The following is a 23,812-nucleotide window of genomic DNA, read 5'->3' on the forward strand; positions in this document are numbered from 1 at the left end:
CACACTTGCACACACACAAATAAATGAATAAAAAGAAGCCATAGGTAGATTGGCCTTTAGGCTAGGAAGAAACATGAAACAAAAAATCTGAAAAAATTTTCCAATGAAACGAAAAAACAAAATTTTTCACCATTTTAGCTTAAAAAGTCGCCAATAATAATGAACTAGATAGTGAACGAACGCGATCTATGATGATCATTATTATTCGACACTGAAGCAACTAAATATTATCTAGTTGATTTAGCTATATGGCCAAACTGACTAAGAAAAAAACGACAGATAAATTCCTAGCGATAGATAGCCAATCACTTGTTGTTGAGCAACAAATGTTCTTCATTATTATTCATTAAATTCAAAGAAAGAAAGAAAAAAAATCATGCCATACAAAATAATAGCCAAAGAAACATTATTTATTTGGACACGCACTTATCAAATTATTGACATGTTAAGCTCATAGATCATCATCATCATGAGTTATAAAGGTGTTTGGATTTGGATTCAAAAAAAACATAATAAAATCGGATTTCAACGAAGAATATGGAAATCCAGTAAAAAAGATCGATTTAAAAGATAATCATGTTATGAATGAAAAAAATATTAAGAATAAAATGGCTGATTAAAAAAATAAAATAAAAATATTTGACCCAATCAAATCGGACATTCGTATCGATCATCATCATATGGTGTCAAAAAAAAAGAAGAACGAACATGATAATAAAATGATGATGAACGACTACTACAACTGGACAACAAAAAAAAAAGAAAAAAGAAAATATATTCAATACAAACAGAAAAGGTACATGAATTTCAAGTTTGTCCAACAAAAAAAAATCAAGCATTGATGTGAGCATCCATCCAAACATTCATTCAATCATCATTCTATCTATTTATTCATTACAAACCAGGATTATTTTACCAAAGAAAAAACTATGATGATGGTCGGACAATTTCAATTTGTAAAATTTTTTTTCAAAAGTCAAATAGGTTGAATCACAATTACATGATGATGATGATGATAATGAATGAATTGAATTTATAAATATGGAATACAAACGATAATGATGAATACATGAAAATTGGTCATATTTTAATCGAAAATTTGACCCACACTATACTGGTGGTTTTCCCCCTTTTTTTGGAACAAAATTTGATCAATTAAATTGCAAATTATTCAAAAAAAAAAAAAAAACACACATGAACAAATGGATTATATTATCAAATTTATCATTTATGACCACAAAATCTAAATTGGGCTCCCGGCCAACTAAGTGAGTGTTTCAAATTAATTCTATAAATTTTGGTTATTGATGCTTAGATAGTTTTTTAAATATGGATAAATCTGATTGAACTGTTTTTTTTCGAATTCAGGTTTATCATCATTTGAGGATTGAGTAAGCAAGTTCAGATGAAGAAAGAAAAAAAATCTATACTATTATATAACACTTTCAAAAACTAACTACGATGCAGATTTGATTGGCAATGATAAGGACCTGATGGCTATAAAGAAATTTGATTTTGCCGGTTATTTTCGGTTTATTTCTCCCCGATTACTTGACCTTAAACATCTTTCTCTCTCTTTCTCTCTTTCTTTCGTATTTTCTCTCATCATCATTCGTAATTTAATTTCAAACTGTTCATCAACATCATTAACCGAAATATAAATTAGAAATCGACTTAAACAACTAACCAAACCTAACAACCAACCCAATTGAATTTACGAAAAAAAAGAAAAAACTTTATTTACAGTTTTTAGAAAAAATAGCCTGAATGGTTTATCTTGGATTTGAAATTTTTTTTTCACAAGCATAACAGACAAACAAATCTATCAATATTGTGATATTGATTATAAAAAAGTTCTAAAAGGCAACAAGTTTGTCGTATATAATTTCAAGTTTTTTTTTTGTTACGATATTTATCATGGTTACTTTTTCTCGTTTTATATTTAGCATCATCATTATCATCTAGATGAAACGATTGCCGTAAAATCGCAAAACGGGAGGGAGAGAGAAAATTTATCGATCTTATGATGCGAAAAAACACAGAAAAATTTCAGATTGATACATTGACCCGCGGTTGATTTTATCACTACCAACAGATAAAAAGATATTTTAAAATTGAGTTTCAAACTTTACTTAATCAAAAATTAAATCTATAACCAAGTTAATCATTAACATTTGCACATTATTGTATCATTTTTTTAGGTATCTTTATATTCTCTAATCAAGATGAGAATTAGAAAAAAACGAATTTTTAATGAATGAAAAAAATGAAGCAAACAACATCAACATAGATCATTTGATCGGATGAAATAGATTTTTGCATAAAAATCCTGTTAAATTGAAATTAAAATCTAAGAAGATTTAAATAATCAAAATTGAATTAAATTTTATAATCTGAAGATTTGAAAAGTCTGAATTTACTTTAGGTTAAATTGGTCATTTTAAACATTAAATAGATATCGTTATTCTTTTTTTGCATGGTTGAATGATATCAAATGAAATATGATGGGGCCAACCATTATCATGTGAAATCATTTCTTTATTATGTATCCGGGTGGTCGTCGTTCTCAATTTTTTTTCACCCGTTTGTTATCATTAGTTTATTATCGCTATATCGATGTGTCAACCCGTATTGTGATGATTGACATGAAAAAAATTATTCAGGTTATCATAAAATGTCATCATGATGATCCGAATAAAAAAAAATTCATAATTGAAAATTTAATTGATCGATATCGAAATTCAACAAAAAAAAAAATTCAATCTCGAAAATTGAAAAATCATCTTTCTGTTGTCACAATCGATTGTCGATTTGTCCGATGAAAACAATTTATGTTAAACATCAAAGATTTGCTTTCATTTTTTTCACCAAACATTAGTTATGAAGTGATGAAAAATTTTCAAATTAAATCCTACATTATTGTTGTGATGATAGATCTCTATTTAATTTCCATTCCAACCAACAACAAAAACGATCAATCATCCTTTTGGATGATTGAAAAAGTACAGCAACAACAACAACAAAAATGTATCATCATGATGAATATATTTTTCAAAAATTAATCAGAAAAAAAGACATAAAACCAACCGGAAACAATAAAGAAAAATGTCATTAAGATAATGCGATCAATTAGAATTTTTTTTCGATTTTTTCTAATTAAAAAAGTCAAAAGTTTCAAATTTGAGCAACAACAAAGTGAATTATGTAAATCATGTGGTTATTATTATCATGAAAATCATCCAAAATGTTATCTTCAAATCATTCAAATGGTTTAAATGTATAATAGATGGATATTAATCACCACCTCTAAATGGATGGATGCAAGCAATCATAATAATAATAATCAACAACAACAACAAAGACTAAGTGTTTCTTATCGAAAGGTTTTGAATGAATTATTGTTCAGATTGTTGTTGTATTGGCTATTTTTGTTTGTTTGTTGTTGTATGATGTTCCGGCTTGTATCTTTATTTTGTTATTTTTTTCTCATTATTCACATCTAGCACACCGAACATGAGTGCTAATGATGACCATTTTTTTCTTGAAAATGAGAATTTAGACATAAAAATCATCTATAGGAAAAAAAATCAACATTGTCAATAAACAGATTTGATTATTAATGAAAAAATGGCTACATACGTTCGAAAGGCTTGAATTGAAGAAAAAAAAAGACTTCGAATAAAGATTGACACAATACTTACTACCGGTTCTTAATTTTGGAATAGAAGAAAAAGCTTTAAACATGCTAAAAAAAATTTGAAAAACATTATCATCCTCCAAAGTCATTACAGAGAAGATCATCAAAACCGATCGGATTTTTAGAGTGGCCACCATAAGACTAATGGATTAAACTAAGCCACTGTAGTCTAATTTACAGGTCATTTAGACTTTTAAGTATAATAAATGAAAATTTCTTTACTTAGTATAAATTGTATTTTTTTCTACTTTTTTATTTGGATCTTCAAATCAAACAGGTAGCACTTGTTTTTTTCTAGCAGTCAATCATTGCCACAAAAAAAAGTTCATCATAGACAAATCAGATCAGAGTTATTAATTCAAAATTGATAGTCAGCTTCATATACAATTATAGGTTTCTACAAAGTTAGACATTGATTTAGGAAAAATATGTGGAAACTTCTGATCATCATCATAATCATTAAATTATCCAAAAATTGTTGATTGATATTTTGAATATGATATCCGAAAACATTTAATGAAAACCTTGAACATCATTGGAATATTATACATACAGTGTTTGATTCATATATATTCAATCATTTGTCGAATTGAAAATTGGTTAGACTTCAACAAATCATAATGATCAACCATTACCAAGGATTCACATTACCAATCACTGAAAACATCAAACTGAGTTATGTCTATTTATGTTCTGAACTTTGAATGTTTTTTTTTGTTATTGTCCAAACTATGAATTACATCATGACACATTCTTAAATTTTCTTTATTTTCCATTTCAAATACAATCAATTTACTGAATCTTGAAATGACATCGAATGAAAAATAAAAATAAAAGGTGTGATTCATTCAAACAACACACAGGTACTTGTGAATATAAAAAGAAAAAATTCAACTTGACAAACAAGGCAATGTCAATAAATATAAACATATATCAGATAAATAAATATCAGTATCGTGAATGAATAGAAAAATATTTGGTCAAAACAAACAGCAACTGGTTGAACAAGTAAAAAGAATTTGTTTTTTATTCGTATAGGATACTCTTGTGACATTTATACATTTTACATTGCTAAAAATATAACAAGAAATATTGTAGGAAAAAGAAAAAAAACCGGCATTTTAATGGTAATTTATGATTGGAATTTTGTTTTTTTTTCAATCCGTAACCAGATCTCATTTGATGAGCTCTTACATAATATGGTTGTGGTGATGGTGGTTTATTGTTGTCAAAATAAGTTTTCATTTCCACTAATAAGGTTTAACCTTTTTTATATATCGTTCCATTGATCGTTGGAAATGGAAAATATTTTTTTTCAATATTCATTCAGGCATGAATTTGGGAGAAGAAACAAAAATCATCGATTGTGAGACGATAATAATAAAAAGGACGTTGGTCTTGTTGTTATCGGGTAAAAGAATAGAATAGATTGAAAAGTAAAAAATCAACTTCCTCAATTTTGTTGTTATTGCAGTATGTGTGATCTGATTATGATCGATTTTGTTTTCTTTTCGCAACCAAAAAAGAAACCAAACAAAATTACACAGATCATGCCAATTAAATTATTAGTCTAATTTTAGGAAACATGAAAAACAAAATTTCAAAATAAATTGCAAATTCTATATTTTCAAAAAGTATTTTCAAATGAATCCTTGGTTTTTGTTATTTTTTTCAAGGGAAAAAATTTCCTGAAATGAATACATAATGATTACGATTGTAATTTTTGTTTTTCCATTATGTTTTGTGTATAATAAGACTAATTACAATCTAAACGAAAAATTTTAAACGATGATGACCATTTTCATTTTATTGTAATTCATCATAATCATCATTGTAAGATTCAAAGATATAATCAACAATATAAAAAAAATGAATGATGGAGACAGAAGAAAAATTTGAATTCGTCATCTTTTTTTTATTCACGATATCTACTGTAATGAGAGTAATGATTGTGATTAACAAATATCATTATCATTCGAATAAAATTCATGTTTTATTTTTGATTGGTTAAAAAAAATTTCTATACTTTTAATTTATTTATCAATTTTTTTCAATTTCAAGAAAATAAAAACATTTTTATCCCTATTTTTCCACCTTCGAGCAATGTTGTATATCAATAATTCATTTAAACATTTATCGAAAAAAAAATTAGACAATTATTGACTAAGGACAAAAAATCAATTTTTCGAATTTGAAAATAAAATGAAAATTCATAGATTTTTACGAGAACGATGCTCTAAACGTGTGCATTAAAAGAATCACGTTGTTGTCCGTATGACATTCGTCAAATTTCAAAAAAAAATTCATTCATACATTAGTGATGATCATATAATTACATCTCTTTTTTTTTGATTATCATCAGTGAAATACAAAAAATTATACATCGAATAAATGAATGGATCGATCATGACAAGGTAAACTAGAGCGATACAGAAAAAATACAGTTTTTCGAGTTATTCAAACAAACAAACAAACAAAAACGGTGGCAAAATTTTTCAGAATGGAATGCCGTTAACCTTGAGTTTTAGTTGTCGAATATTTTATTTTATTTTTTTCATTTGGATTTAAAAACAAAACAAAAAAACTATGTCAAGAGAATAAGATCCTTTTCTCTCCGTCTCTTTTTTTCCTATCTTTATCTTCGTTTTGTTTTATTATTCAACCATTAAATCCAATCGCGAATAATTGAAAATGAAATTTTTTTTTGTAATATTTTAAATCTTCCTTTTCAAAAGAAAAGGTTTGATGAAAAAAAAATGACAATGGAAAAAGAAGATGAACGATCAATCAAGCCTCATCATCAAGTAGAAGAAATTAAAGAAATAAAAAAATAAGGAAAAAAAATTAAAAAGAATTTGATGAAAAACAGCGGCATTTAAAACAAGATTTCTCTTCTTTCTTTGTATTATATCCGTTTTTTATTAAATTTTTTTATTTTGCTAAACAAAAATGTCTATCATCGTTGCGTTATAATAAATTCCTGACAGCTCCATTCTATGATCATTGATTATCTATCTCATTAAACATTTTTTTGTATATAATGAAATCAAATGAAGAAAAATATATGAGCTTGGATTTACATTAATATTGAAATGATTATCATCAACAAAAAAAAACAAGAAAAAAAACATAACGATGATTCGTGATTATCCAATTAACAACAACAACAGTGAAAACATCAACAAAACAAAATGGTTTTTTATATAAACATTGGGAGACAAGACGAAATGGGCAAAAGAAGAAAAAAAGAGAACAAAGATTATTCCGAGGTAAATTTTTTTTGCGTATGTTTGTATCATCACATCAATCTTGAGATTTTTTTTTGATGATTGAACAATCAACACCAATCATATACAACGAATGATTTTTTATCTCTTTTAATCTTCGATGATTATCGTGATGATTGTTTATTGTTATTTTTCATCAGTTTCGTATATAAAAAAATGAGTAATGAAAAAAACCCGGAATCGATGAATAGTGAATCATCATCGATCATCATCGACAACTGAAGAAAAAGAATCTTATTACCAATCCATTTATCAGAATGTCAGCTAAGACATATGAATAAAGGCTTTTCCGATTCCTAGATTGATTGATCTTTTTTCCATCATCATCAAAATAATAAATAAAAGCAATGTATTGATCTAAATATGATAACTAAATGACAAAAGCTTGATTCAAGCAATAATCGAATCGATCTATTCGATATAACTAAAAGTACACAGTATAAATAAACAGGAATTCTTTCGAATAATCGAAGATCGTGAATAAGAAAAAAAGGTTGCACATTGCAGCAAAGGTGATCGATTCAATTAATTTATGATCAAAATCGAGTAAAGAGAGACGAGCATCAGAATTGTGTATGATGAATAAGAATATTATTATCATCATTATGGATTAGAAGAAAGAAAACTAAACAACCATATTTTGCTTTCTTTTGTGTATGTGTGTGCTTGTATTGATACAAGATGAAATCAAAGCAATCATCAATCAATTATTTGGCAAATCATTATTTTCTACATTATACACACACACAAACAGGACTTGGAATAAATCATAGGGCTATTTTTATAATGTTTTGATCTATATAATAATAATAAATTAAATAGAAAAATAGATCGATCGAATCGAATCAAAATCGAATTGATTGTTAGTTCGATTAGATATTGTTGAACAAGTTTTGTTGATCAAAACAAGACTAGTAGCCACAAGATAATCATCATCATCATCATCCTAGAAATTTTCATGACCTTCAGGCGGTGTTTTGTGTTGCCACAATATTTGGATTCAAAACAAGAGCGAGAAAAAAAGGCAAATCATCATCATCAATTGTCAACGGGATTTTCTTTCAAATTTCTTCATTTATTATTCAGTCCGAAGCACAAACATCAACAAACAATGATTGACACTTGTTGATCGTAAAATTTTATCGTTACATACAATTGGACACCTTTCAATTTGGATGGAAAAACAAGGAAATTTTTTTGCGCCTAATTTTGTCGTCATCGTTGTTGTGATTTGGAATTTATCCTGACAAATTCAATGAATTTCATTTCCATTTCATCTCAATTGTTATTATTTTTGTTCATATGGGTGGCATTAAATATTTATTTATTCCAAAAGAAAAAAAATAACCATTAATGATGACTTGAAAATCACTGACATTATCACGAAACATATCAATTAAATTATCGATTATAATAGCTGTTAGACTGACCAATGATTTGAAATGAAACAAAAGAAAATTATTATTATTATTAATTATTGGTTAACAAAAACTAATTACATTTAGATCGAATCTTTTCTGTTTTGCCATTACAAAAATGAATTCGATTAACTAAAAATGTTTTTTTCCTAAATGACATGAATGCATATTAATCTGAGGCGAGGTCATTCATCATCATAACTTATTGAACGACAACACAATCATTGTAGCAATTTTCAATCAGGATAATTGTTATCATCATCATAATGATTAAGATAATGATGATGAAAATATATGGCTGTTTGAATAAACCACACAGAATGAAGATATCAACAAATGATTCGAAATAAAAAACAAAACAAAAAATCAACCAATAGCCATTGACCATTGATTGATTTAAAGATAAAAACTAATCGCGCCATCTGTTGTAAAAAGTGAACTGTTTTTATTTACGGATTTTACTATTTCCTGTTTTATAATTGGAGAATGTTAGAAAAAACCTGGGGAATTGTATTTTGATTATACTGAATGATTATGTAATGGGGTCGAATCTCATGCACAATTGTGTGAAATGAATCAAGTTTATCAATATTATTAGTGCCCGAATCAATTTAATCAATCGATTGAATTCGCATGTGAAAAGTTAAGAATGAAAATTTCAATTCTGTTTCGAGCCATTTGTTGTTATCGAACACACATCATGACCATCATCATCACGAAATGCATTTTTTTCAAGCAAACAGAAAAAAATTAACAATTTGAAATTAATTGAGACATTCATTTGGTGTAGAATGGAAATAAAGCCAACAGGCAATCAATCAATTTAAAATCGATTTGTGAAACTCGTGCCCGTTTCAAATTTGAAAATGCTGCACGTTCAACACACATTTATTGCTCTTGCATAATAATCATAATCATAATGCCCCGATTGGTCGGTCATCAATTGAAATGGAAATAGGAGAAAAAATTTCGTCGAATTTTATTTTATTTCTCGTAATCATTTACCAAACAATAATCCTTAAAGATTAAATATCATCATAATCATTAAATTAGTATGCGTTGAGTATATGCTAACAAATAATAAAATGTTTGAATCTAAGATTTAAACATTCAATCTGCATTGAAGATGATGATGAACAAACTTCAGCAAACAAGTGTTTGTATGATGTATGATGATGACACACATAATGAATTATTATTATTATGAATCTTTTTTTCATAGAAAAACGTTAATGATAATGATAATATTCGATGTAAACGAAACTTTCAATCCTGAAGTGAAAACTTTCTTAAAAACATTTGAATTAAAATCATCGTGCAAGATTTATCAATCCATATAAATACGACAAAAGAAACAAAAACAACAACAATATTTGGGATTTTCAATGGATTTGACACATAACACCAACAATGCATTATTCGAGAATTAATAATGCGTTCCATAAAAGATATTTGAAACTTTGTTTGTCATGCAAATTTTTCCTAATCATTCATTCGTTGACTGAATTTGGATCCATCATCTTGCCGTAACTTTGTATGAATTGAAACCACGTTAAAATGCTGTAAATGAATGAATGAATGGTGATTACATAGGGCGTTTACCATGTAAAGTTGTTAGTAAATAACAAGTTATCATATTTGGAACACATTTTGAAAAACTTTCGGATATCTGTTGCTTAACATAAAAACGAAATCTTCATCACTAGAGAATTCAAATACATCGAAGGGTTTTGTTGAATTCTATTCTTCTTTGGGGTGGAGAACAAATGAATAAATGAATAAAAGATTCAAATCTTAGAAACCTTGGAACTTTTCGCATCATACAATGATCATATTATTGTTGTTGGCATTGGTAAAGCAATTTTGTTTGATTCATTGTTTCAACAAAATTTTGTATTTTACGTTGAACAACAACAAAAATTTGAATTTGAAATTGAATCAAACCTGTTCAAATCTTATAATCATATTGATTAATGAAAGCTTTCTTTACATATTTCGATCAAATCTTAGTTTTTTTTGTGTTCCATTTTTTTTTCTTTATTTCACCAAACACACGCATACTTGTCATCACCTTCAAACAAATCAGAAACAAAAAAAAATTATCCATTCTAAATATGTAGAAAATGTCAATCAAAAAATAAAACAAATTCGAAAATTTCGAAAAAAAGACTAACAGTAGTCCGACCGAATGGAATAGTAAAAACAACAAAATGTTTTATGACACCATTTTCAAGCTGTAAACAGCAGCGTTACTTTAAATGGCAATAATGAAAAAATTTCATCCATATGATAATAAAAACAAAATGGCAAGTCCAAATGTTCCATTGTCACATCAAACTAGACCCGAATTAAAAATGATTTTTTTTAGAAAAAAACCTAATTCGGCTTAATTTATGACGATGTCGCCACGAAAAAAAGATTAGCATTTATTTATCATGTCGAAAACTGAAATCAAGAACAACAAATGAAATTCGATCCATCTTCCACATTTTCATATATAGGAAAAATCATGATAAATTCGAAATTCGATTTTTCATTCTTATTCAGCGCAAACAAAATATATTTATCAAATGATAATAGAGATGCAACAATATTGATTGATATGAGAAATCATTTATCAATCATATGCCTGATAATAATTGAATCTAATTGCCCAGACCATATAAACATACACACGACAAAAATATTTTACTGAATAAAACATGGTATCGCAACCAAATAGATCGGATTGAATGTTTCAAACACACAAATCATCATCAGTTATGATCGAAAGATCAATCGAATTTTTTTAATGAATACTTTAAAACTCATTTTTTTGCCCATTGTCATCATCATCAGCGTCATTAATTGAATGTCTTCATTGAATAAAATTTCAAGATGGAAAATGGTGTTGAATGTGATGAGGATGCCGAAAAAACATTGGCCATCTATTATGCGATTATTTCAGGCCATACCTAATGCTATTATTTTCATCATTATTTTGATACAAACTCCTTATTTGTTGGCCATCAAGCCATGTTTGGCTGAAAATATCGCTGAAGATGGTTTATCGGATTCATTTTTATCCAACAATATGGATAATATTAAGAATCCATTTTGGTCTATGACATCAACAGTCAAACATGAAATTGATCGCATGATTTCCTCAGTTGTTGATGAATCATATACAGAAGATGATATTGGAACGTTATTAACTACAACTGCAATGATAAGTCAACCGATTGCATCAAACTATAAAGATTTTGAATCAAAAACATCAACGACAAAACCAAAATCTCTGGAAATGAATGAGAAAAAAGTAAAGAATAATAAAAATGGTACCCAACATCAAATCGGTATGATAAATAATATGTCTGATATTGTGAAATTAGTACGATTCGTATTGCTACGTGGACATATTGTTCTAGATGCATCACATCGTGTTCTGGTCATGAATGAATCACGTATTGATCGACTAATGAACTATCTACATGACATTCAATTACGACGTGGTAAACATCGTATACTACCGATGGAGGATCGTGATCTAGCTTGTGAATACATATCCGATACAAAATTACATATCAAAAAATTATGTCGAGCAGCAACATTTGATTGTCTTTCTGCTAGTGAATTGATTCAAATGTTACCGTCAACAATCACAACATTTCATCAGGCAATCACTCGTCTTTGTCCATTATTATTGTTCCGACAATCACGACCAATTTGTGTGTCTGATGTGAAAAAATTATTGGATGCTGCCAATTCGAATAAGAAAATACAGCTAGTCGAACCAAGTATTGAACGCGTATGGATATTTGGCGTTCTATTTGTCACTATATCGATTCTAGTCTCAATGGGTGGATTGATATTATTACCAGTTGTAAAGAAATCATCACGAATGACAATATTAACATTTTTTGAAGGTTTAGCTGTCGGTGGTCTTTGTGTGAGTAATCAATTATTCTCGTTGCGATTGATTTCATATCCTATTTTTTCTAATTACATAGGGAAGTGCCATTCTTCATCTATTTCCGGAAGCATTTGATATTGTGGATGAAAAATATCGGGCATATTTTTGGAATACAACTTGTATATTTTGTGGCATTTATTTTTCCTATTGTATTGAAATTTTAATTAAAATTCTCAAAACTCATTATGGACGTAATCGTCGAAAACGTGTACCATCAGTAATATTTCGTGATGATGATGTTAATATAGAAAATCTTAGATATTCATCAGCTACTAATGCAATTCGTCATCCAACACCGGATCCATATAACGAAGATCAAATCAGTGATCCAGAAGATTATCCTGAATTTGATTTCCATTTTGAAGATCAGCCAAAAATAGTGATGGAATCAACAACAACATCATCATCAAATAATGATAGTCAGAATAAAGTTGCCATTATCAATTCAACTCGTGATCAATTGGTTCAATGTCTTTCGACTGTGAATGTGATTGCACCGGCATCATTGGTAGCACCACGACAAACACCTCCTACGATACGCCGTCCATCCAAAGAACGTATGGTACGTAGTGTTGCATTACGACGACACGATCATGAAACATCAACAATCGTCATCGATACTGTAGCCTGGATGATCGTACTTGGGGATGCATTACTTAATTTTATTGATGGTCTCTCTATTGGTGCTGCATTTGATCGTAATATTCTTGCCGGCATGAGCATATCGGTGGCCGTGATGTTGGAAGAGGTAACACATCGACTTGGTACATTTGCAGTACTTATCCGTGCTGGAATGTCAATGAAACAAAGTTTTTTCTACATTTTTCTATCGGCTTGTTCCTGTTATCCAGGATTAGCTTTAGGCATTGTATTGGGAGATGAAGCTGAAGATGCTAGTCCTTATATATTTGCATTATCAGGTATATATTTTTTAAAAATAATATTGAAAATTTGATTACATTTGTCTACAATTAGGTGGATTCTTTCTATACATGGCTCTAGTTGATGTAATGAAAGCCATGACCCGAACAATGGAGAATGCATCGAGAAAAAATCTTCGTTCATTATTATGGATACTTGCCTTACAGAATATCGGTATAGTCATATCAGCCATATCATTAGCCTTATTGGCATTCTATGAAAAAGAGATGGATTTCGAAGTACAAGAAATGGATGAAATACGTAAAAATTCTTTTGTCTAAACAAATTTTTTTTAATAAAAATCTGTACAATTATCAATGAAAATTAATTAATTTATTTATTTTATATTTACAATGAATTATTATTCATTAAATTATCATTGTGTTTTCTTAATTTTCATTTCGAAATTTAAAATGATTTCAATTTTTTGATGTCAGTAACTTTCTCTCTCTGTGCATAAATTTCAGGTGGGTCTATCACAAATTATCAGGTTATTAATTAGAATCTGCGAACAAACATGAATTTCATTATTTTCGGATGTTTAGAATTTTCTTAAATGTATGCATGTGTGCGAAAGAGAGAGAAAGAAATGAGAAAATTGAATTGAAAAATTCTTTATTTAATGTTTAATGTGAACAATATCGGTCGATATATTGTTTTACTTGACGTGCAAATCCCCTTGGATCACGAAGATAATGTTCTGCTGCTGCCGAATTGAGTGGATCTTCGAAGTTCAATAGATCCTTAAATTTGAAATGAATTAAAACAATTAATTGCATCCGTATCAAAAGTGATTTTAAAACTTACAGTGAATAATGAATTGAGACCACAGACAATATCCTTCAATGACCGTGTCGGTAGCCAACCATTTTCATCGAAACTAACCCGTAAGATACTCAAACAAATTTCACCCGATTCATTTATATTTGGATGATAGATACGTGTTAGACACCGTACTTTTGGTGGCTAAATCAAAAGAAAAAATTTAATTTTGAAAAGAAAAAAAGTTTGAACAAAATTACTGCATATTTATATTCCAATGGTATATCGATAACAAATTTGAATCGGCCGCCATACCACATTGATTCACGTGGCGGTGTAATCCATAACTCTAGAATATGTAATTCGTTGGGATTTGGTACTATGAATTTGCATGTTGATGGAAGATCGTCTTTCAATTCTTGTATATCTAATTGATAAGAACAAAATATTAATTTCTTGAAAATCAATAAAAAAAGTGTTTCACCTCGCGGAAGAAATAGATCTCTAGATGAAAGAGCTTTCTTTGCCTGCGAAGATGAATCCGCTTCATTATTCGAAGGTACTTTTTTATTTCGCCAACTTCCGAGCATTTTTCTAATGTTCTATGAAAAAACTTTATAAAAATTAATCAAAATTAAATCAAATCAAATCTCCAAATCAAAGGCAAATTTTATTACAATAATGCGAAAGTTTTTACTAAATTTTGACACTTACTATTATCGAAGAAAAAGATAAATTTTCACTAACAAATAATGTGTTCAATGAAATTTTTTGTTTGATTATATTTTTGAGTTTTAACTTTTTTTTCAGTTTTACACAATAAACAACAAAATTTAATACACACAATAACAAATGTCTGTCCATTAGGTTATACCATTAATGTGGATATAGGCAATTTTTTTACTTTTTGCATCAATGCACATGCGTATTTCGAGAACAATGTGTTTTCGGGTAAAGGCAATCTCTCTCCTCTTTTTTTCTTTTTCTGTGAGTTTGTTGTTTTGTATGTGAGCATTGTGTCTTTTATTTGTTAACATCTCAACACACACATATATACACAAAACATTCACACATACATTAAAAACTCTGAAACATCGAAAATCATGAATTTTTTATGTTACAATTTCTAATTTTCATTAACAATTAAATTTATTCATTTAAATTAACAGATATAACGGTTTGACTCCGAAATCACGAACATTTATCATCTTATGTTACCGATCGATTTTAATATCGACGGTCTTGTATAAAATCCACAGAATTTTGGATGTGCGTGTATATGCTTATTTTGGAAAAAAATTCATTCTTTTGTTTATATAAAATCATTCAGTTCACTGACATCACAAATTAATCATATTCTTTCATTCTAATGAATGACGATCCAATATCATCAGCTGTCATGGAGAATTCGACAATATCGAATCAATCATCGATTGATAATAGTCAAATCGAAGTAATTGAAGGCGAAGAAATTCAATCATCTACACTGTTCGAACAATCAAGTGCTGTTGTCAAAAAAAATGATGGTCATTATTCTAATATAAATGATTCGGATAATTCTGATAATGTAATTATTTTCTAAATCGATTTGCCTTTCCATATCCTCTTATTCTTTTTTTCTATTTATTTTGTTTGCTTGCTGTTTATATTTTCATTTCTGATTATTGATTTCATTTTTTCCCTTTAATAATGATCGTTGTTATATAGGATAGAAAATTAAAGAAATTCTTTTCAAAACCTTTGGTAAGAGTTTCCCTTTTTTTATTTTTATTTATTTTTAACTTTTTTATTATTATTTTTCGACCGATATTTTTTTTTGATTTCATATTCATTCTAATATCAATTGATCATTTGTTTTTTTATGATTTAAATTGATTTAGGAAAGTGAACCAGAACTTCGTAATACATCAACATCGAATGCAGGAGAATCTGAATATGAAAGTGCAAATGAAGAAGAGCTTTTATTCCAGAATAATAATTTTAATGATAATGATGATGCCAATTTGGAACAACATCAACAACAATCATTATCAGATGGAAAAATCGATGAAAAATCAAATGAATCGATAATTCATAATAATGATGACAAAGATGAAATTTCAAATTGCTATTATGATAATTCCTATGCATTACAAAAAGAATATGATGATGATGACAATGATGTAGAAGAAGAGGAAGAATTGACTGATAATATCGGTGAGGATGAGATGTGTGACAATGTTGATGAGGAAGAGGAGGAGGATGATGAATCTGTCCGAGATGATAAGCATAACATTATCGATAATTGTCAAGATACTAATAATAATGAGAATCCCCGTGAATGTGGTGATGGTGAAGAATCAATACCATCAAAAAATAAGACCATACAGCCAATGCTTGATGAAGAAAATGTGAATCTTAATGACAATACAAACAAAGAGTGTATGATCAATACGACAAATGCAACCCAACCTAAATCTTTGCCAAAATCTGCAAAATTATCTAAAGCTGAATTATTAAAAGCAAAACGTAATCCACAATATATACCACGAAAAGGATCATATTTTGAGCATGATGATCGTGGTAATGATGAAGATGGTACAAAAAACAAAGAAAATGATGAGCCATTAAATGTTATTGGTGAAGAACATGAAATGAATGATTCGGTTAACGATCAAAATGTCAAAACTACATCGGCCATTGGGAAAAAATCAATGCTTTCATCAATGAAACTATGTTCCGATGATATGAATGATAGCGTATATGATCATCAATCACAAAAATCTGATCAAGATCAACAAGAAGGAAAATCTTTGCATGAAAAAACTAATATTTTGGAATCATCATCAAAAACGACCATGGCAGCCCAATTAGTGAATAAAAAGAAATCCATATGGGATAGTGGTGAAAAATGGCATCATGATAAATTCAATGTTGATGATCAAAAGCCGAAAACACGTGAAGAATTAATCGAAATTTATGGTTATGATATACGCACAGAAACGGAAGCACCACGATTAAATCGTCGTAGTAAATATGGTAAAGGACCTCAACGGTATTCACGACGATCGGACGATGAGAATGCCTATGCTAAGAAAACTTTACATAAAGTGATTATGAAATCGCGATCATCCAACGCCGTAGGTACATCATCAAAATTATCATCGAACAAGAATGATCATCATACTAGCAACAATTTGAGCAATAACTCATTTCAAAAGCAATCTTCGTTGCCCAATACCATCAATAAACGAGATCGAGTGTTTGATCGTACTAGTAATAATGATCATAGTAGTTTGAATAATTCAAGAAAGTCCCATCAATCAAAATCTACAGATGTGTCACCGAATGCCAAAATATTGTTATCATATAGAAATAGTAATATTAGTGGTAATAGCCATCATCATCATCATCATCAACATAATGATAATTCTTCGCCAAGAATCTTTGAAAATGATCGAATTTTCACTAATAAATCAGGCGGTAATAGATCATATTCGAATAACATCAATAATAATATAGAAAAACCGATTTTGAAAGCATCAACTCCATCGAATAAATCAAATGATGAAAGTGGAAGCGATTTAATAACGCAGAAAGTAAAAAGTCTAACCACAGATATCAGTGTTGCTGATCAAAAAGATAATAACAATAATAACCAAAGTGGTAATCCAATGTTTACTAACGAAGATTTTCCAGCTTTAATGTCAACATCTAAAAATGATGCTCCAGCCAATCAAATGAGTGATCAAAGTATTCCTCAAGAATCTGTAAACAAGAATACCGCTACTGCTACTAATAACGAAAGTAAAGTTATTTATTATCAAGTACCAAATTCCTCAAATGAAACGAATCAAACAAATGAGGATTCACATTCAGAATCAGTTCAAACAGCAACCTTATCGGAATCAAATATAGGTAGTCATTCTCTTCAAGAGTATAGCCAACAGTATCGTCAACAACAGCAACCATCAAATAATCTATCATCTACAACAACAGCTGTTGAAAGTTTACAATTTGAAAATTCACGTTATTCACATTCGCGAAACAATAAAGTCACTTCTCATTATTATAATAGCAGTAATCAATCCTGGAATAATCATCGGCAACAATCATCAAAATCACATCATCATATTTACAATCATAATAATAGTACAACCAACAACCGGAAATACAATAATAATAATAATAATGAATCTAACGTAATGGTACACCATCATGAAGCAACAATTAACGCTTCTAACAATAATGATGATTCAATGATAAAACGTTATTCTTCATTACGGCAACAACAACAAAGAAATCTGACTTCAAATGCTGGGACTGTATCAAATGTTTCACAGCCTCATCAATCAGAAATTAATAATGCACCTCAATATATTGAAACCGATACAACGACAGTCAAGAATGCTATTTATTATGAACCATCTGCTGCGACAATAGGTGTGGAACCAACTGCGGCAGGAAATTTTACATCAACTGCAACTGGATCATCAATTAGTCAACAACAACAAAATCATCATCATCATCCTCATCATGGACATCATAACTATGTATCATCAATAAACGGATCACCTGCATCAGTTACTGTTGGTGGTCCTAATGTGGTTGCTACATCCGCTGCTGCTCCCGCAACAGCAACAGCATTCATACCTCCAGCAGCAAGCACATTAATGGCATATTATCCGAATTCCGGTCAGTCAACAGGACCGGGTACAACTACTGCCACTGGGCCATTAAATTTATCTCAAACTCATTTTTATGCAGCCGATCAATCACAAGCTGCAGCTAATTATTATTTATCCGCTGCGACAGTTGCGTATCATCCGGCTGCAGCCCCTTATCTGCCAACGACAGCAACTTATCCACCAACATTAGCAGCTGCTGCAACTCATCATACACCTCATCCGCATCAATCTCATGTGACCACTCGATTCATGAATACAACAGCATCGGCTACTGGCACGGCTGAATCGGATCGTTACTTACAGACAAGACCACCAGTAACAGCCCAAAATTCAGCATCTATTCTCATGACTGCTGGTGGACAGACTGGATATCCTACTGTTGCAGCCATTGCTGCGGCTTTTCCTTCTGGTTATCCACAATTTCCACCACAACCAACGGCAACCACTGGGCAGCAATCTTCTCCTTTGCCTGCCGGTTATCCTAATGTTCAAATAGGTGGTAATACTGGTTCGACCGGCCCTCCTATTTCTGGATCTGGTTCAACGGCTGCAGCTTTGACCCCATCTGGCTATCCAGAATCATATCGTGATGGTATAACCTATTATGATATACGCAGTCAACAACAAGCTATGCAACGGATTCAGCAACAACAATCAAATATTAATAACAATACTCAATCACAGTCAACAACATCATCTGCCAGTAATCGTCGGTGCATAGTAGGAGGCGGTGGTAAAATTTCTGCTTCGACAAACAAAATTCACGAATCAGATCAAGCTAATTCCAATCTCAAATCAACGGATGAAACCAAATCTTCTTCTGCATCAAACAATACTAATAATAATGAGTTATCGGTAAATAATTGAATTATATAAGTGATATAATCCTCGATGAAAAAATTTATCTTCATTGCTTCAGCATATTTGTTGGTACAAAAAAAAATAGTCTGTCTGTTTCACCAAATTTCAACTTGTCTACATTATTTTATTATCCTTCCATAATTGTAATTGAATATTCTAATGATTTCTCACCTTTTTTGATATAATTAAATTAAAAATTTAATCTCGAAAGTCCAATTTTTCAATTTTCGCGCTTTTTCTTTTGCGTCCATTTCGACCAAATCGATCTGTGAACCTATTGAGTCAGAATAGTTATATTCTGATCTGAATTTACATGTTTTCATTCGTCGAAATATTCTTTCTTCATTAAAATAAAAAATGTGATTTGGACGATTCGTTTTACAAAGATTTAGTCATTCATATGACTTACGTTGATTAAATTATGCACCATAAATTATTACAGAATGGCATCTATGGTAGCCATAATAATGATGGGCAGTTTGCGATTAACGGCTTTGTTAGTAATCATCACGTTCGTCAAAAATTTTCTTTGATCTCATTATTATCTCGTATCTCATTGCGTCGATGGCTAATCATATCGATTGTGTTGACAATCATTTCATTCTTTTATTTTAATGAATTGATACCAAATCAATTTCGAGGGTAATTTTGTCTATTCTGATGAATTCATATTTACGATTAAATTTGTTTCAGATGGATAAGAATACCACCACAGGTTAATTTTTATTGTTTTCGTGCACGAAATCCCTCCAATTCTATCGAAGATTATGGTCAATTATTGTTTTCCACAAAGTTCAAATCATCATCCAATCATAGATTACGTTCAGACAGTAGAATTCTGTTATTTGTTGAAACACAATATTCGCGTCTTGGACGGCAACTAATCGAAATATTCGAATCACTTCGATTCAAATATAAAGCCGAGTTATCGGGTCGACCATGGTCAACGACATCATTCACAAATCAAGATAAGGGAAAATTCTCGATGATAATATTTGAAAACTTGCAGAAATATTTCAAATTAAGTAAATACAGTCGTCAATTATTGGATGATTATTGTCGACAATTTCATGTTGGTATCATCGGTTTCATTGTAAATAGCAACAATACTGCAAACGAATCTTCATCGACAATCATTTCACAATATTTGGATGCTAACTATCCTGTAAAGATTAAAAGTGGTTATAAACTTAAAGACTATCAACTAAATCCAGCTGCTACAAATTTTTTGCATATTACACGTGCTGGCACAATCAGTCTTGGTCCAATCATTGGTAACGATTGGTTCATTTTCGAACCACATCGTATATCTAATGTCACAATCCTTTATCCAAACTCATTCATTCCTATAGCTCAAGCTTTGACAAATGATTTCTTTGTCGATACTTATCCTGGTGGATATCGTTATTCAACATTTAATCGTAGTCATGTTCATTCTATACAATTAAAACAACAACAAAATATTGATAATTATAAGGCACATCTAATGACAACAGTATTACTCGTATGTTGAAATTTCTGTGGATTACTAATTGATCTTCATAATTTTTATTCTATATGAGCAGGATAATGGTTCCTTCGATGGCATCCAACGAGTACTATTCGGTAATGGTTTTGATCATTGGCTTCATAAATTGTTGTTTATCGATTCCCTGCATTATCTTTCCGATGGAAAACTAAGTCTGCCAATTAAACGTTACTTTCAGATTGATATTGATGACATTTTCGTTGGTGAGCGTGGGACCCGAATGAAAAAGGCCGATGTTGATGAATTAGTTGAATTTCAAACTCGTCTTCAACTTTTCATACCCGGATTTCGATTCAATGTTGGATTTTCCGGAAAATATTTCCATCGAGGTTTCGATTCGGAAAATCAAGGTGATGATCAAATGATACGTATGGCTAGAAATTTTCGTTGGTTCTGTCATACTTATTCGCATAGTCAGGCGCATATTACAATGAATCAAACAGCTATTGAAATTGAAATGATAACTAATCAAGAATTTGCTAGCAAAAATAATCTGCCTGTCGATAGTGATTACATTGTTTCACCACATCATTCGGGTGTGTATCCTGTACATGAACCATTGTATGATGCTTGGAAGGATGTTTGGAACGTACGGGTTACGAGTACCGAAGAATATCCACATTTAAGACCGGTTTATTTACGTCGTGGTTTTATCCATAAAGGCATTATGGTTTTACCACGACAAACTTGTGGTCTATATACGCATACGATTTTTATTGATCGATATCCAGGTGGCCGTGATAAATTGGAGAAAAGCATATTCGGCGGTGATTTATTCTTTTCGTTCATATTCAATCAGGTTAATGTATTCATGACGCATCAATCCAACTATGCCAATGACCGTCTAGCTTTATATGTATTTGAATCTGTCTTAAAATTCCTTCAATGTTGGACCAATTTAGAGCTACATTCACTATCACCAATTCAAATGGCCAAGAAATATTTTCAAATTTACCCAGAAGAACGAGATCCCATTTGGACGGTAAATTATTGTTTAATTATTAACATGATTGATTAAATTCTTTTTGTTTATTTAGAATCCTTGCGATGATAAACGCCACTATAATATATGGTTCCCTAAGAAATCTTGCTACCAGTTTCCACGATTTTTAATCGTAGGACCACAGAAAACTGGTTCTACAGCTTTGTATACATTTTTACAGCTTCACCCATCATTACTCACGAATGTCCCAAGTAATCGTACATTTGAAGAGATTCAATTTTTCAATGGTCCCAATTATTATAAAGGTATTGATTGGTATTTACAATTTTTCCCATTGTCAAATCTGGAAGATAAATTCAACATGACTACATCACCAATTTCAAACTCTACTCCTACCGTCAATAATGTAAATGTTTCAGTTTTGATACATAATCAACGAAATTATTTTGCTCGTACACCACCTATTTATACGGAAAAATCAATGCATTATTTTGAGAAAAGTAGTACATACTTTGATGGTGAACAGGTGCCGATGCGTGTTCATTCATTGTTGCCGCATACTCGCATTGTGATCATATTGATTAATCCAGCACTACGAGCTTACTCCTGGTATCAACATATGCGCGTCCATAATCTAAGTGTTGCATTAGATTTTACATTCTACGAAGTGGTTAGCCTCAATATTCCGAACAAACATCTAATAGATAAAGTTACTATGAAAAGATTACATGATCTTCGGAATCGATGCCTCAATCCTGGCATGTATGCCATTCACATTGAACGTTGGTTGTCTTTTTTCCCTTCACCGCAGGTATGTCCCGATTTTTCAAATTTATTTTATTTTAAATCCTTTGTTATTTTCATCAAGGTTACAATCATTGACGGGGAAGAATTACGAAATAATCCGATATCCGTTATGGATCGTTTACAGACATTTCTTAAGCTTGAACCACACATTAATTATCATGAAAAGATAAGATTTGATCACCATAAAGGTTTCTTTTGTTCAATAAATCCATCAACAAACGGCACTAAATGTCTGGGAAAAAGTAAAGGACGACAATATCCAAAAATTGATCGATTAGCTGTAAAATATTTACATCGCTATTATTGGCATCATAATTTAGCCTTATCAAAATTATTAAATCGATTACGAATCAGTTTACCGGAATGGCTTGTTGCAGAACTTTCAAAATTGTAGCTTTCAAATCAAATATGTGATCAATATGTTAACAATCATCATAAATAATCAAAACAGATTTTAAAATTGTGGCAATGAAGAAACAATAATACATATGCCCTTTAATCTCGTATATTGTGCCATTATTAAAATTATTATTGTAAACAACCCTTTTCTCTTGCATTTTACATCCCTTGGATTTCAAGTGTTAATTTTTTTCCTTTTCGCTTTTTTCAATGTGTTGATACTATTTTTTAAGGTTATATATTAAATTAGACTTTTTGTTGCTTTGATTCAAATAATTTTTGCTCATGTACAAAGAAAATAGAAAAAAATATGACATTGCGCAATCGATTCCTTTTTTCTTTGCCAATTTATATCAGCGATAATTTTCTCGGATGGATACCAATGATGATTTTGTCATTTATTCATTAAAAACAATTTTTTCATTTAGTTCAAAAAGCTGTCAAAAGGTAACGCCATGGATTCATTTTATCCTATGATGGTAACATTAAAAAGACGATGTTTTTTAATGTATACAAAAGGTTTGCCTGTTAGTGTGTGTACAACTAGCTTGGATTGTTGAGTTATGATAA

General features: G+C 30.1%; 4 protein-coding genes across 6 annotated transcripts; 3 read left to right on the forward strand and 1 right to left on the reverse strand.

Annotated features, from left to right (window-relative positions):
- Positions 1 to 11,050: 11,050 nt before the first annotated feature.
- Positions 11,051 to 13,674, forward strand: LOC113792008 (metal cation symporter ZIP8-like). The gene is made up of 3 exons (XM_027341873.2): positions 11,051 to 12,330; positions 12,392 to 13,274; positions 13,330 to 13,674. Exons 1-3 carry the CDS (start codon positions 11,254 to 11,256, stop codon positions 13,554 to 13,556), a joined length of 2,187 nt encoding a protein of 728 aa, XP_027197674.2. The 5' UTR covers positions 11,051 to 11,253; the 3' UTR covers positions 13,557 to 13,674.
- Positions 13,675 to 13,873: 199 nt separating this feature from the next.
- On the reverse strand, positions 13,874 to 14,900 carry LOC113792009 (NEDD8-conjugating enzyme UBE2F-like). The gene is made up of 5 exons (XM_027341874.2): positions 14,752 to 14,900; positions 14,522 to 14,650; positions 14,298 to 14,464; positions 14,083 to 14,241; positions 13,874 to 14,018 (listed from the first exon to the last, which is right to left on the reverse strand). Exons 2-5 carry the CDS (start codon positions 14,625 to 14,627, stop codon positions 13,902 to 13,904), a joined length of 549 nt encoding a protein of 182 aa, XP_027197675.1. The 5' UTR covers positions 14,628 to 14,650; positions 14,752 to 14,900; the 3' UTR covers positions 13,874 to 13,901.
- Positions 14,901 to 15,059: 159 nt separating this feature from the next.
- On the forward strand, positions 15,060 to 19,775 carry LOC113792005 (uncharacterized). Of its 3 annotated transcripts, XM_027341868.2 has the most exons (4): positions 15,060 to 15,306; positions 15,368 to 15,604; positions 15,745 to 15,780; positions 15,918 to 19,775. In XM_027341868.2, exons 2-4 carry the CDS (start codon positions 15,407 to 15,409, stop codon positions 19,569 to 19,571), a joined length of 3,888 nt encoding a protein of 1,295 aa, XP_027197669.2. In that variant the 5' UTR covers positions 15,060 to 15,306; positions 15,368 to 15,406; the 3' UTR covers positions 19,572 to 19,775. The 3 variants fall into 3 exon arrangements, with proteins under 3 accessions (XP_027197669.2, XP_027197668.2, XP_027197671.2); XM_027341867.2 differs by having other exon boundaries at positions 15,060 to 15,604; XM_027341870.2 differs by lacking the exon at positions 15,745 to 15,780 and having other exon boundaries at positions 15,061 to 15,604.
- Positions 19,776 to 19,986: 211 nt separating this feature from the next.
- On the forward strand, positions 19,987 to 23,503 carry LOC113792006 (bifunctional heparan sulfate N-deacetylase/N-sulfotransferase 4-like). The gene is made up of 5 exons (XM_027341871.2): positions 19,987 to 20,207; positions 20,259 to 21,069; positions 21,131 to 22,075; positions 22,131 to 22,847; positions 22,905 to 23,503. The coding sequence occupies exons 1-5, from the start codon at positions 19,987 to 19,989 to the stop codon at positions 23,235 to 23,237; spliced, it is 3,027 nt and encodes a 1,008-aa protein (XP_027197672.1). The 3' UTR covers positions 23,238 to 23,503.
- Positions 23,504 to 23,812: the final 309 nt, after the last annotated feature.

Source organism: Dermatophagoides pteronyssinus, unplaced genomic scaffold (genome assembly GCF_027571235.1).
Source record: "Dermatophagoides pteronyssinus isolate colony J.1.1.1.1 unplaced genomic scaffold, Derpt_VIB-CSIC_2022.12 sq0061, whole genome shotgun sequence".
NCBI classification, from domain to species: domain Eukaryota; kingdom Metazoa; phylum Arthropoda; class Arachnida; order Sarcoptiformes; family Pyroglyphidae; genus Dermatophagoides; species Dermatophagoides pteronyssinus.